At 39.7% G+C, this 14,762-nt stretch overlaps 1 protein-coding gene across 4 annotated transcripts in view; it reads right to left on the bottom strand.

Annotated features, from left to right (window-relative positions):
- The window catches only part of TENM4 (teneurin transmembrane protein 4), a 614,726-nt gene that overhangs the window by 95,460 nt on the left and 504,504 nt on the right, over positions 1–14,762 (bottom strand). For all 4 annotated transcript variants that reach the window (XM_071556826.1, XM_071556796.1, XM_071556807.1 and 1 more), the window contains one exon: positions 6,641–6,857. In XM_071556826.1, the coding sequence (XP_071412927.1) occupies positions 6,641–6,857 (217 nt within the window). The remainder of the gene's footprint in view (positions 1–6,640; positions 6,858–14,762) is intronic.

Here is a 14,762-nt window from a genome sequence, read left to right as displayed (position 1 = left end):
CCAGTAGCATGTAAGGTGCAAGGTAATTTTTCCACCTAATACTGAATTATGCTAATTTCATAATTTTTCAGAAGTGATCCTATAACCACTATTTCTGCAGGAGGCAAAGAATTTATGCTGCATTAACTTCCAGAGATGAATAATGTGTCCATATTAAATGGACAGTAAAAATGGCTGCAGAACTTACCAGTTCTGTGATATTACAATATTTTACATCTGTTATTTATTTTGTAAGCTATGGCCACATATGCAGCTCTGCAGAAGAACAGGAATAAAAGCAGTTCCTTCCACTGAATTTGAGGCACCATGAAAGCAAAATTGAGTAGAAGAGAAGGAAAAAGACATTATTTCCAGGTTAATTATAAAATGAGCTCTCTTTTGATGATCATAGGGAAAGTTCTTTAACTATGTATAAGCTGTCTGATAACTTTGGAATGATCCAAAGGAACTGGGAAAAAATGGTTCAATAAAATATATAAAATTTTATGTGATTTTATAACTGCTTTCTTATGTAGGAGATTTTAACCAATTTAGGAAATAAATATCACACTCAAAGGACACTCTTCCTGATGAGGCTGTTCCTTTTTCAGAGGAGAGCACCTTGAATGCTGAATAAATATTAATCAAATATCTATGTGCAGATCCAAAAGAATGCATCAGGATCTACACCATAACTTAGACTCCTAAATCCAAAAGTGCATGTCAGCACCTCTGTAACCTGGGAGGTACTTCGCTCATTAGGAGGATTTTTCATGCTTGCAAGGTTTGAAGAGATTTCTTTTCTGCATACTCCAAGAGCTTCTTGTGACACAGATATCGGAAACATTTTAATTGCAGGTATAGGATGGCGTAGCATTTCTGTCAGCTGCCTTGCCAGACCCTGGAAGCATGACCAAATCACACTAGGAAGATCCTACTCAGGAGCTTGTGCTTGGTAATAAATACCCAATTTTTTAAAATATTTGTTGGAAAGTGCACCCCAGTTTCTCTAATGACTGTACACAGGACTTAGAGAATCATTGAGTCATTAAGGTTGGAAAAGACCTCTAAGATTATTGAGTCCAACCAATGTCCTTCTACTCTCACTTGTGAAAGAGGAATCATGCTTACATTATCTACATTACAGAAAAAGACATACAAATGGACAGGAACTTTACTTTCATGAAGTCCTGTGGGTACAAATTCCATAAAATTCAAGTCAGTAGCTGCATATATTGCATTAATTTACTGTATGGAAATAATGCCATACAATATAATGTAAATCAAAAGAAAAAGAAAAACATTGGGAAAAAATACATATGCCCAGTACACTGGAAAGGTAAGTTTTAAAAGTATGCTTTCCTTTCTTTAAAAGAAATAACCAAAATAAAAATCAGTAAGTTTTTAAAAATTCCTTTAAAATTCTATACTGCATAAAGCTATGATTTGTAGCTTATAAGTAGTTCATTTAAGTAGAAAGCAACAAAACAGAACAATGCCTTTGGAAGACAATAATGCTGGGAAAGAGAGGGTTTGAAGAGGTGCTGTGTTGGCTTGTTAAAATATGGAAAAATACAACCCGGTTTCCATCAACGTAGGCACAGAGTGTGACACTGGATGCTGTCTAAACATCTATGACACTGTCTTAGACAGATACAGCATTTCAGACTGTCCTAACCTGCAGAGCTGCTGTGCTGCACAAGCCCCTGCATCGCCTCCAGGTGCCTGCTTTCACTGGGTATATCTGACCCACAGCATTTCCTGCCAACCAAGGGAGCTGCATGTGGCTGGAGCTGGGCCAGAGCCATGGGTTGGACTAGACAACTACGGAGAAATCATCAGGATAAAGCCAAACCTGAGTAATTTGTCATTTTTGACTTCTAACTTTGTCTTCAACTAGAAAAGAAGTGTTTCTTATGTCACTGTATCAAGTCTCACTTTTCCTGAGGAAAAGATACAGAAAAGACAGAGCGCCTTGGTTTTCCTGGGAAGGAACCTCAGAAAGATCTACTGGGGCAAACTCACAGTCCTCCAGGTGTGGAAGAAATGTGTGAAAGGAAAAGAGAAAGTTCTTTGAATGTCTTCATAGAATCATAGAACAGTTAGGGTTGGAAGGAATCTTAGACATCATGTAGTTCCAACCTCACTGCCATGGGCAGGGACACCTTCCACTAGACCAGGTTGCTCGAAGCCCCATCCAGCCTGGCCTTGAACACTTCCAGGGATGGGATATCCACAGCTTCTATGGGCAAACTCCTTCAAGGATACTAAGATAACATAGTAAGGTAACATTCTTCAAAATCACTCAGAACTGAGCCAGGTAGACTACCAAGACATTCTGAAAAAGCATTTCGCTCCTCCCCTATTTTCTTAGCTGTTCTTTGGTCATGATCAATACTTACAAATTTGGCTTTGATGCGGCTTGGGATCGATGCAGTTTTACTCTGACAAGAAATTCCATTTATTTATTTATTTATAGTAAAATAATGCAGACAGGCATTTATAGCATTTCTGTCTGTCTGAACTTCTAACAGTGCTGTGTAACCCTCCCTGCCTGGATAAGTAAGGTGTGTTGTACAGCCTGGCGCACAGGGGGGATACAGGAAGGTGGAGTGACATGTTTACAGACACCTTGTCACTCAGTAGTGGGGAAAAAAATGTGAAGAGTCAATTTTGATTAGAATTTTAATCCAGAAATTCCAACTACTTTTTGTATGTAGACTAGTGACCAAGGGCAATCAGGGACTACTCTTGCAGCTTATACCAGATGCTGCTCTCTGATGTTGCATTAAGATTCAGATGGTTATTTCTAGCTGCCCAAGTAATCAGGACAGGTTAATACTGCTGGCAGAAAGTAAATATACACAATCTGTCCCAAAAAAGGAAGGGGTATAATACACACTTACTTAAAAATCAACTGATTTATCTTCAGATTTTCTTTACATAAGTGCCACTTTGGCACATGGTTTTCTGAGGTACTTTATCCTGTGCCAACACTTACCATAAAAGACTCTATGGATCAGAACCTTAGCCTATTCTTGCATTTTCTGACACTGTCTCTCAGAAGAGAACAAATATATCAGATGTCCTAATTTAAAGTCAACAGCCTGACACCACTGCATCTTATGCTGCTCCTTATGGTGATGGACAACCAAGAATGGCTTAAAAACAACAAAGCAAACAGCAAGAGTAAGTGGTTTCAAAATCAATACAAGAACGATCAAGTAGTGGAAGAGTACTTGTTATCTGTTCATCAGAATGATGTGAAAAGACATTCTGTGCATTTAGAATTTTATTTACCTACTTGCTTTATCATCATAAACACTCATTTCAATATGAGCAATGATCATTTTTCCTTCCCAAACGTGAATAATATACAATTGCTGGTATTTGGGAAGAGACAAGGTCTTTACCTTTATCCACCAGGGTAATTTATCATTGTCTTTCTTTTTCTTCTGCAGTGGTGAGAGAGCTTGTCAGCTCAGCTTGTTCTTAAAAAGCTGGAGTGTAATTCAATAATAAATTCACTCAAAGGCTAGCTGTCACAAGACATTCATTTATTTGTATCCATTAGGTGATCTGCACTGCTGTTCTCTCTAAAGAGTGGCTAGGCTGAGTTTTTGAAGCCCAGGAAATATATTGAAGAGATACTCTGCCACCTCCTTCACACTGCTGCCACTTCTGTACAGGCCATACAGGAATGAAAATGGGCCAGGGTTGCTCCAAGGGGATAATCAGCTGTCCAGGACCTACTAAAGCCTGGAGTAGCAGTCTCTTGTTCTTGACATGATGAGTGTGCCTGTGCCACAGGTGCCTGTGCAGGATATCAAACACACAGGACACAGAGATACATATCACTTCTGTGGTGCTCACAGCAAGTGGCATGAATCCAACTCAACCCTACTCCATGAGGATGACAGCACTGGGACAGAAAGATGTAGGACGTTCTGTCCTACACCAAGAAGGAGATGCCTTCATAAATCACCACAGCGGCAGTGGGAGAGGATTGTCCTAAAGCAGGATGCTGGAACTCTTCATAATAACAACTCTCTTGTCAGACAAACTTTTAAGCAGCTGGAAGGAGAGAAGAAAACAGTTCATCTTGCCTCCAGCTGCTTCTGTGATCTCCACGGAGACATGAAGAAGCACCATGGATAACAGGGATATTATCACCTATCTGTTGTAAAAGCAACTAGAGGATATTCAACCACTGAATATCCTGAATTGAATATGCTGAAGAAAGGGCACACACACACATGCAAATACGGGTAGTCCTGTCTGCCTAGACTAATTGGGTCCCAGATGGTCCCAGCTCATGGTCCTTCACATATCACAGTCACTGACCACTATTGAAGCACTGTCATTTCCAGGGTGGCAAGAGGAAGCTGTTCAAAGGTACAGCTTTCCAGATGGTGAAACGGGCAATTGAAACTACAAAGAGAAGCCAAATAAGCAGAAAACCCTTGCAATGGTTGAGATTGTCCAGATCTATAGGATCTTTAAGAACTAACAGGAACACACAAGTCTTTTAAGATCCCAAAAGAGCAATGGCATTTTTAACAACTCAACACTGATAAGCCTGGACTGTGTGCTGTTTCAGGGGAAAATATATTTTCTGTTGAGGTCCTTCACTGTTACTTGCAATCACTTTTGTGAATCAAGATACTTGAGAGATGCAATACAATCACAGCTTGAGGTGACATATCTGTAGACCATAGTTAGTGGCACACACCCTATGCTGATAATTTCAGAATGGCAACCTCATAAATCATTGCTACCTCTGTGTAATTCTTTGTGTTAATTCAAATGGAACAAAGAGCCTCATTTATTAGTTCCACTGCATTTAATGAAAAGCAATCATTAAAACCCTTCCTATAGATCTGAATCTTTGCATTCCCTCACACACCAGATAAACATTTCTGCTAGCAAGTGCTCCTCTTGAATCGCGAATCTTTCCTTAGCAGGATATCTACAGATGGTTAGTAATTCCTTCCTACACAGAGATATACATCAGACCTATGAAACACACGTAACTTCTGCAGGAGTTTATCTGACCCTGACGGTCTTTCAGTTGGTCATCTGATGGCACTCTCAGAAGCAAATTCACTGTAGAAATTAGAAATTCCCAATATTTTCCCAAAGCATTGTGTGCTGTTGAATGCAAGCAACCTACAAAGAGAAGCTGCAATTTTGATTTTCTTTTATTGCACACATATGAAGATTTCTAGAGTTCATTAGTTGTATGCAAAGTTCATTAAACACAGACATGTGTCTACCAAAACTATCTGCCTATCAGAATTGATATGCATGGACCTGATACCAGAGTCCTCTGTGGAAACTATGAGGAATTGCAGCCCTAAATCTATCAGAAAAATGAAATTGTGAGCATAATCTATTTTATATTCTGAAGCCTGATTTTATAGCAGCAAATCACAACAACTGACAGCAGAGAATTCACTGTGCTAACATTTAGTCCAGAGTCTGTACTGTTCAGTATCCAGCACCTGTGATCTTCAGAAGGCTGATGAAGGACAATATTTTGCAACTAGTGAGTGTTTGGTTATAGTCTGAATCAGTGTTGTCAGCTTTTGTGGACCCTGAAGGCCTTGAAAGCAAGAAATATCAGGGAAACTATCACCTCAGGCCAAGTTCCTGACACTGGTGTGCTTCATGTCTGAAGTCAGCCTGTAGAGTACCAAAAAAGGCCTATATGGGAGGTAGTACCTAAGGGATGCTGTCAATATTCCTTCATGAAAAGCATTAGGTCAGATCTAGAAGGCCTGAGAGGCCTGTTGAGATGCAAGTGCTGAAATAAATAGCCACACAAACATGAGGCTTGTATATTTTCAGTGCCACCCTATTAACTGCTGTGTATGGGAAAGCTGAAAGTAAGCAGTTCACAGCTGGGTGAAATTCAACAGAATCCAACCAAAGTGCTGAGAGCCACCTCTGGGATCAGGATCACTGCTTTTGAAAGACAACATTCAGGGCAGACACTGAGTGATCTAAGAATCTTGCACACTAGGTGCCCTGCTATAAGCACACTATTTTCAAGGGATGACTGACCCTGACAGCCAGGAATGTACTTAAATTGCTGAGATGCAGTCACAAGTGAACTGCCTAAGCTTAATTTCTCAGTTTGTTTGCTGATGATGACTGCAGTGGTAAAGAATATCTTGGTATTAAAACCAATATATATTCAAGCTGATTGTTAATATTGCAAATCACTCTAATAGTCCTCCCTAGACGTTAAGATTTTCCTCAGTTCTTCTGAGGTCTCTAATAATCACACTATAGATTGCAAATAGCCTTTTAATTTCCTTGTCTTTTGGCTCTGCCAATGGAAAAAAAATCTGTCACTGCTGTTTAGGAGATCCTTGTGGACAATGTCCGTCACCTGAACTAGAAGAGCCCTGCTGAATGGGTGCCGTTCACTTCTTGAAATAAGAAAAGTCAGGAAGGTGCAACTGCCTATATGTGTTGGGAGAGAAGCATCTTGTCTTACTGGCTGGCAGAGACAGTCAGTAGAACTACATTCTTCAGATATCTACTTCACTTAAACAGTTTCCATATTCTGCATCTTGCTGCCATTCCATGTCTTTAAAATGGCAAAGTGGCTTATGCTTTATCTCTTCCTGAATCAAATCCAAAATTCACTCACCCGCCTTCAAAAGGATTGTCTCCTGGGATGATGTGAGTGCTGTCCTTGCCAATCAGGAACTTGATTCGATCATAGAAGGAATGCAAGCTCTGCTGGGAGATGGGGGCTTGTGTCTCCTGGATGATATCCAGGGGGTCTGGGGAGCCCAGGCACAGCGCATTGACGTGGCACAGTGGCTGCAAGCAGCAGTCTGGGTCCATGCAATCCACCAGGCCATCTGCAGAAGGTTAAGGAAGATTTTAGAGCAAGGGTAACATGCAGTACTGTAAACTTCAGGGTGCAAGAACTCTTTCCAATGCACACAACACAGAAATGCAGATTTTCACCGGCACAGAGTAAGGCATATTCACTGAAAGTCACAATAAAGAATCTAAAATACATATTAAACCACAACATAAATATGCAGTAATACATGATATATGAAAATTCACACATTAGATTAGACCCTAAAAAAGTGTATTTTAGGCTAATTCTATGACATACCATTCCACATCTCAATCACTTGGATAACTCTAGAGCCCCCAAAGGTGGTTGTGTTTTTCTGCCAATATACTTGCCAATATGACTTCTACACCCTGCTCCTCTTCCCTGTGCAAATCACAGACACATTGGATCATACCAAACCTATCAGATTCACTTTCAGTGGGACTTAACACTGAATAAAGCCATTGTATCTACCACGGCTGCAGACAGACCTATACATTCAACCCAGTAAAACAGAATAGAAGGTTAAGAAGATTTTTCTGGGAAGGTTTTATCTTTTTTGGTCTTTGCCATATTGATTCCATACAGATGCAGAGTAACAGATGACCTCAAACTTTTAGGACATAAATCTTGTATTTTCAGCACAACTAATTAATAAAAACTACAGTAACAGCAGTGGACACACATGAAAAAGCTTGTCGAGCATACTCTAGTAAAATGAGGGCTTGCATATTTCTGAAGTCATCAAACACACAGACAGTACCACCTCCCCTCCCACAACCATAGCAACATTCCCCCATTCATTTTGAGATGCCCCTGCTCATTGCAAACAGCTCAGTAAAAAGCGGTGACAAGCAAGGAAATACAAAAATAGCTCAAAAGAGGATTCATGAAGCATCATGTATAGGCAATAAAAATTGCTAGCATGTAGTAGAGACAGATCTTTACATCAGATATGGGAACTGTATGTTTTTGTTCTGGGGTAATGGGATATGGAGCCCTTCACTTCCAACTCATCAGTTCAAGCAAGGCAGTTTAACAGTGAATGAAAATTATTACCATGTGATGGCTGCTCACAGACCTATGTGAAATGAGTGGTTGGTCTCTGTGTAGTTGCTGGGAGCTCCATATATCAGAGAAACCACCTTTATAGCTAGCATCTACTGATGTTTTCAGCTTAGAGGGAAGGAATGAACGCACCTGGAGAGCAACACTGTCCTGAGAGATAGTCCCCTCCTGATGTGAGACGAGATGTGGCGTTTTCAGGATAATGTATTGTTTATTTCAAAGAAATAGTAAATTAAAACAAGACAGTTTGTCACTGTTAATGTTTCTGAGCTTCAGTTTTGTCCCAATTTCATGACTATGAACTACAAGTCCTTTCTCTAATGTTATTGGCATTACTTTGTATATACTGCAATATAAATAGGATGGGATTTGATCTGTTACTGTTCTAGTACCTACAATGGGTTACACATCATGGACTTGGATTCTGTTGGGTTTTACCTGTTCCATTCTTGAAAGATTTTAGTGCAATAAAACATCACTGAAAACATCATTTCATATAGTTACCCACACAGAGAAAACCAAACAACGAGCCTGGTCAGGTTTCCCAGAACTTCCTGTCTATGAGTAGGTCAAAGCACAGTGAGTACCTGCTCCAGGTAGATGTGCACACACATACACAGTGAGTCATTTTCACAAGAGCTCTGCATCTGCCATTAATGAAAATGGAAGCACTGTTAGACCAGTAAAAGTGCTTTGGGAAATCCCATTTATTACCCTTACCTTTCTCTGTCCACATATCTCTACATCTTTATAACTCTTTGCAAAATTGCTACAAAAAAATTTTCAGCATGGGCACTAAACCCATCCATTGTCCTTTTCTCTTGATGACGAGTGATCATGAAAAAGAACTAATTATTAGTAGTTTTGCCCATTAGTAGCACAATTTGCCCATTAAAGAAATGACTTGCTGCAGGTGATCCTAGGTCAGTAGGACTCTGGAAAGTCAAATGCCAGATGGAGAGCTGCTTAGATCTAATATCCTTATCCACAGTTACCTACTAAAAAAAGAAAGAAAAAAGAAAAAACAAACAAAAAAGCAAAACAAAAACCCCCACCAAAACTCTACCAAAAAAACTGAAACAGAAAATAAGCAACAAACCAGCCCTATTACTGTATCAGCTGTAGTTTCAAGCAAGATAAAATGTTGTCTTGTCCTCCCACACATTAATAATATTTTCTAAGGCTAGACACTAGGCTGAGAGGATGGCAAACTATCTGTACCATACTCCTCATTACCCTCTTCCTTTCAGGCATCAGAAACCTGTTTTGGGACCTGAAGCTGCAAGACAGCAAGGAAATGTCTTTGCAGGAAACTGGATAAATGTTTGAATAACAGATGCAGAGGACAATGTTTTGAACATGTGGGAATGATGAGGACTCATCCACAGACAAACCTGTCAACTGATATGTATCAAGGTCCTCAAGACCCAAAATGGTGTTTACCTATTCAGCAAACTCTAATACCAACAGCAGTTTGAAAACAAACCATTTCTTTAGCTTAGGAAATGTAATGGCTGTTTTTGTCTTAGTCATGTAGAACAGCAAGAGTTAAGCTACAAATCAGATCATAAATAGTGATGTATCCATATAAATAATTCTTGCTTTTTTTATTGTATGGTCTCCAAGACATCTGAGTAGTGCCCTACAGTAAATTGTAAGGAGATATAACAACATTGTATACAACTATGACTTCTCATGACTTAAGATCTCTCACTGGATCCATCAGAAAAGTGAGGATAAAGTGACATTTGCAAGAAGCTCCCTATCCATGAAGAGCAAGGTGTTCAGGGAGCTGTATGAATTAAGCAAAAAAAAAATCAGAGCAAAATAAAAGTCAGGCTTTCGATGTTCAATTCAACAAAACAAACGTATGAGGCTGACACCAGAGGAAAATACAGCAAGGTATGCTCTCACAGAACAATATGAAATCATAATACAAAACATCTCTGAAATTTATAAAGCATAAAGTTGAATTTTCCTCAGAAATCACTGCAGGTTTTTTAGAGAGATGATAGAAGGAGGTGAACATGGGATTAATGGTTTTTGTACCCCAAGTTTTGCAGCAGTAAAGCCACAGAGACCCATGATCTGCACATGGATTCCTAACTCCGGTAGCTCCCAGAGTACATGTAGGCTGCACTGTACGTTCTGACAGACACATTTATAGAGCTCTTGGTTTTAAAAAGTGGCAGATCCCTTATTTACATATAGCCATAATATGACCATGGCACTTCAGACCAGAGAACGAATGTGTTGTTTCATTAATTCCATGAAAAGTTTAAAGTCCTCTGTAGGTGAATTACAATTATTCATATGCTTTAAGGTCAAAGAGGCTGCTGTGACCTCTCATACTCACAGGCCATTCATTTTTTTCCGACTCAGACCTGGATTAAAGCCTGTGTTTTATCAAGATATCTCATATATCAAAGACAGCTGATTACAGTGAGTCCACTACTTCCTCCAGTAAGCTATTCAAAATGCTTAATTACTGCTAGGAAACATCATCTTACTTCAAGGTTGGATTTGTCTTACTCCAATATTCCATGACTGTATCTTGTTTGGTCTTTGTCCACGAGGTTACCAATACTTCCTTCTGCCCTGCATGCTCTAATTTATCTTCTTCATGTGCAAGTACACAGAGTAACAATCCATTCCAAATGTTTTCTCCGAACAGCTGAGGAAAATTACACTTCCCACTGCAAGGTTTATTTCCCAGCCACTGGAATTTTTTCGGTGTATAACATCCTGTGACATGTTTTCCAGTATTTTCACATCTGTTGTTATGTGTGGACACCAAGACTGGACACAGCACTATGGCAGCAATATTGGCCACAGAAAAGAGACCACTTTCCAACTTCTAGGTTTTTACTTCTAAGGTTCACATACACTTTTAGCACTGAAAACTCCTGTTGAGACAATTATCTCTAGTGACCTTGAAGTCCCGTTCTGAGTCACTGCTTCTCAAGAGTCTCCCAATCCACTCGTGTAACACCCTTGCTTTGTTCCCAGGGTTATTTTGCATTTTGCTACATTAAGACACATTTTGCTTGATTGTGACCTTGTAATGATGTAAGTCAGATCACTCTATACCAAAATTACCTGAGTACATTATTTACCACCATATCAAGCTTTAGGGGACCTGAAGATTTTACCAGGAGAGATTTAAACTACATTTTAAGACAATGATGAAAATACTGAGCAGGGTTGAATACAACAATCAGTTCCAAGGGATTCCTTGAGAAACAGCTTCAATTGTGGATGCCTTCCAATTAACAAATTAATTAGAAATTCTGTCACTGTGCCAGATTTTAAGATATCTCTCATGTTCCTTATTATTTCCATGCAGTAGGAGTTTATACATCTTTGAGAAATTTTATGAATCCTATATACATATATGTGTCCTTTTGGCAACCCTGCCAAAACCAAACCAAAACTCTTTTGTCACACTTCCTTTGCATGAAAATAAATACTTTTTTTGCAATCTCAGGCTTACCATAGGGTGAATCAAACAACTGTCATTGTGAAAAGGGTGCCACTGGCAGGACATTGTCACATCTGGTAAATAATGTGCTCAATGGTTGACATCTTTCACTAAGACTCATGTAATCATAGAACAAATCAGACTGGATGGCCCCTCTGGAGGTCATCTTGTGAGCCCTGTCTGATTCCCTTCAGAAAGGTACACGAAGGAGAATGAACTGGGCTTAGCAGAAAACCTTACTTTTCTGCCATTGACGATAAACTAGCTCCAGTTTATTCAGCTAACATTATATTTTAGGGGACCAAGTCCACTTTTATTAGATAATCTGCACTATGTATATCACTAGACAGTGGGTTTTATTTTAGGATGACTCATCTAGCTTGTATCTTGTGGGTGTAATTGCAATACTCCTTTTAGAGATTGCAAATCCACCAATCCCATTAGTGAGCTCTTCAAAACACTACCTCAGACTGTAAAGTCCCAGGGAGCCGAGACTGTCTTTTTATCTTCTGTTCACAAAACATCTGTTCCAGTCCCAAAGGGCTCTGAAGTATCAGCACAACCCAATGAAATAACCACAATTCTCATTAAAGGTTTGTATCTGCAATGCATGTTCAGCTCGTTCTCCATGGAAGCACTGCTTCTTGGAAGGGGCTGAACTCTAATGCTATCTGGGGCTTCTTGGAGCAGGACCTTGGCCTAACAAGTATGACATTTGCATAATACAAGCTGGAAAACATCTGATATAACTGACTTTAAACACTCTCACTGTAACTACCGGGACAGCTATATTAGATAAAGACAGCAGATGGAAATGCTGACCTTACTCAGGAATTTCATGAGATACTCAGTATCATAACTACCTTCCTGGACACCAAATTTAAAATGAGAGAAAATTCCTTGGTTTTCAAATACTGCTTGTCACCCATCACTCTCTGAAAATCATGTATTTTGTGATGTTTAAGTAGGATGCAAAACAACACATCCACCCAAACCAACTAGAAACTTTTAAAACCTGGAGCTACTCATGTCAGTGTGGAGGACACAGGGTTGTGTCTTGCCTACCTGGAGCTCCAAGTGGTCTAGAGGATCCCTGTCTCTGGTATTTGCCACAAGAGGTGTTAGAGGATACAAACCAAAAGTAATTTTCCTCTCAAAAATCCAACATATAAACTGAACCTTTTCCAGGTGTCTTATGACACAAACAAGGCTGGAGTGGTAAACACCATTAGAGTTGCCAGCTAAATGGGATATGCTCCTTATCATGTGAGCGTGCAAGACTGGGAAGGTGTTGAGTAACTAAAGGGGTTTTGTGACTGTCTTCCTTGCCGCTCAGCCTTCATGTCTGGACTCACTGGCTTCCCTGAATAGTAGAAATGGATTACAATCCTAAAACACATAACTAAGCACTAACTGATAGGAAAAACCGTGTGCTTGTTGAAAACTGCTGTTTATTAGGAGAAGCAGATCTTCCAGCTTATTTCTAAACTATTCCCTCCCCAGAACAAAAGCCAATTCGCATGTTCACAGCCACTACTATCCTGCAAAATAATTACTCTTCAGCAGCAATGTCCCTTGCGTTCCTTGGGTTGTTGCTGCACTTGCTGGTTTAAAAGTGCTCACAAATCTCACAGCAGTCTCACTCCTCCTTTGAGTCCTCTGCAGTCTAGCTTCCAAGTTCCTCACCTAACATCAGGCAGCACCAATAAGGTGTCAAGGATTAGAGTTCTGTACAGAAGCAAACGGCTGATTTTGAGACACTGCTTCTGCAGTAAACAAGATCAGCTGAGAGCTAATAAAATTTCAAATTAGCTGTGACTTTTCATTGCCCCACAACTGTACTGGCTGATTTAATGGGCAGTGTCTTAGCTGGCTGAGACTGAATAATTGAGCATTTCTACAGTCATGGATGCTGCAACAAAAATCTGCCGTGCTAACATCAATATTAGAATGCAAATAACCTGCAGCCAGAGGTGTTATTATGTGTTTAAGCAGACTCTGACAGGTGCTGTGTGTCAAGTGTCAGGCTGCAACAGGCAGGCCATGGTAAGTATGGGTCTGTTTGTACACAGAGAGCATTCTGTGGACTGTGATGCACATTGGAAGCCTCAGCCAGACAGGCAGTCTGGAGAAAGTGAGCTTAAGGAGCCTAACTAGGGTAAATCTGGGAAAGCATAGATGACAAACTCAAGGATGGTTCCTGCTAAAGACCATGACACTTTTTGCCACTGAGTGCAGTAGGAAGAGCCTCTATGAGAAACTAGGCAAAGTAAAACTAGGAAGCAAAAATAACTAAAAAGTAATAAGAACAATAAAAACCTCTCAGGAGTATGTCCACTGTCAATAAAAGCACAAAATGCACTAATTTTACAAATAATACTATCTCTCATCTCATCCAGTTCTCATCTTTCCCCTCCCTTTCATCAGTCAACATTATCACATTTTGTGGGAACACCGTCTTGTCCTGTGATGTTTTTGGATGAATTATTGGAAGAGTTTGCATAGGAAGGGTTTCAAATGTAGATGCTCAAAGGTAAAGATAACAAGGTGTTAGTCTTATCCTTGAGCAAATTAGTTCTTACCCTTCCACTTGTAGTCTTGAGCTCTGGTGAAACACAGACTAAGGGGAACAGCTTGGTAGTTCTGCAGAAACACAAGTCATTGTTCATGGGAATGTTTGTGCTGATGAAGATTTATAGGGGTAATGATGTTCTGCCCTGAGTTGAGGACCAACACTCAATTTATCTGAACTGAATTTGAGGAATAAATAGGTTTTCCTACTGTGTTTTACAGAGAAAAAATGTTACATATTCAACAAAAGAGTTGTAGCTTTAGGCTTCCCTGTGACGAATCAAAGGGAAACAAAACACAACTCTAAGGAACAATGGCAATGTGATTGTCAATCCTCTGTCACCATGTTAGCTATTCATGTTCTCTTTTCTCTTTCTATCCCACCTGCTCTGTTTTGGTTTCATCTGAATAAGCTTCTCACTGGTTGTATCTGGGCTAAGTTAAGTATTAGCCCTCACATCTTTGTCTAAGTGTTCAGCATATGTCTACAAGTTTGAAATAATATAGTCATATGTAATAGTAATCAAGTATTTGAATTACAGAACTCCTTGGGCTCTTGTGCAGAAGCTGAGCTCTGCAGGGCTAGTCACAACAGAAATACTCTGCAAAATGTTCATTCTAATCCAGAGGTACATTCTTGTTAAAAAAAACAAAAGAAAACAAAACAAAAAAACCCAAAGGGAAGTGAAGGAGAAAATGACAGAAACCACATGATAATCACCGTTAGCTGCACATAAACCACAGCTATAATAATGTGTTTAGAGCCTACTAGTTCATAGCACCCCCTGAACTCATCAC

This window comes from Pithys albifrons, chromosome 1 (assembly GCF_047495875.1).
Source record: "Pithys albifrons albifrons isolate INPA30051 chromosome 1, PitAlb_v1, whole genome shotgun sequence".
In the NCBI taxonomy this organism is placed as follows: Eukaryota; Metazoa; Chordata; class Aves; order Passeriformes; family Thamnophilidae; genus Pithys; species Pithys albifrons.
This window is presented reverse-complemented; position numbering and strand designations above follow the sequence as displayed.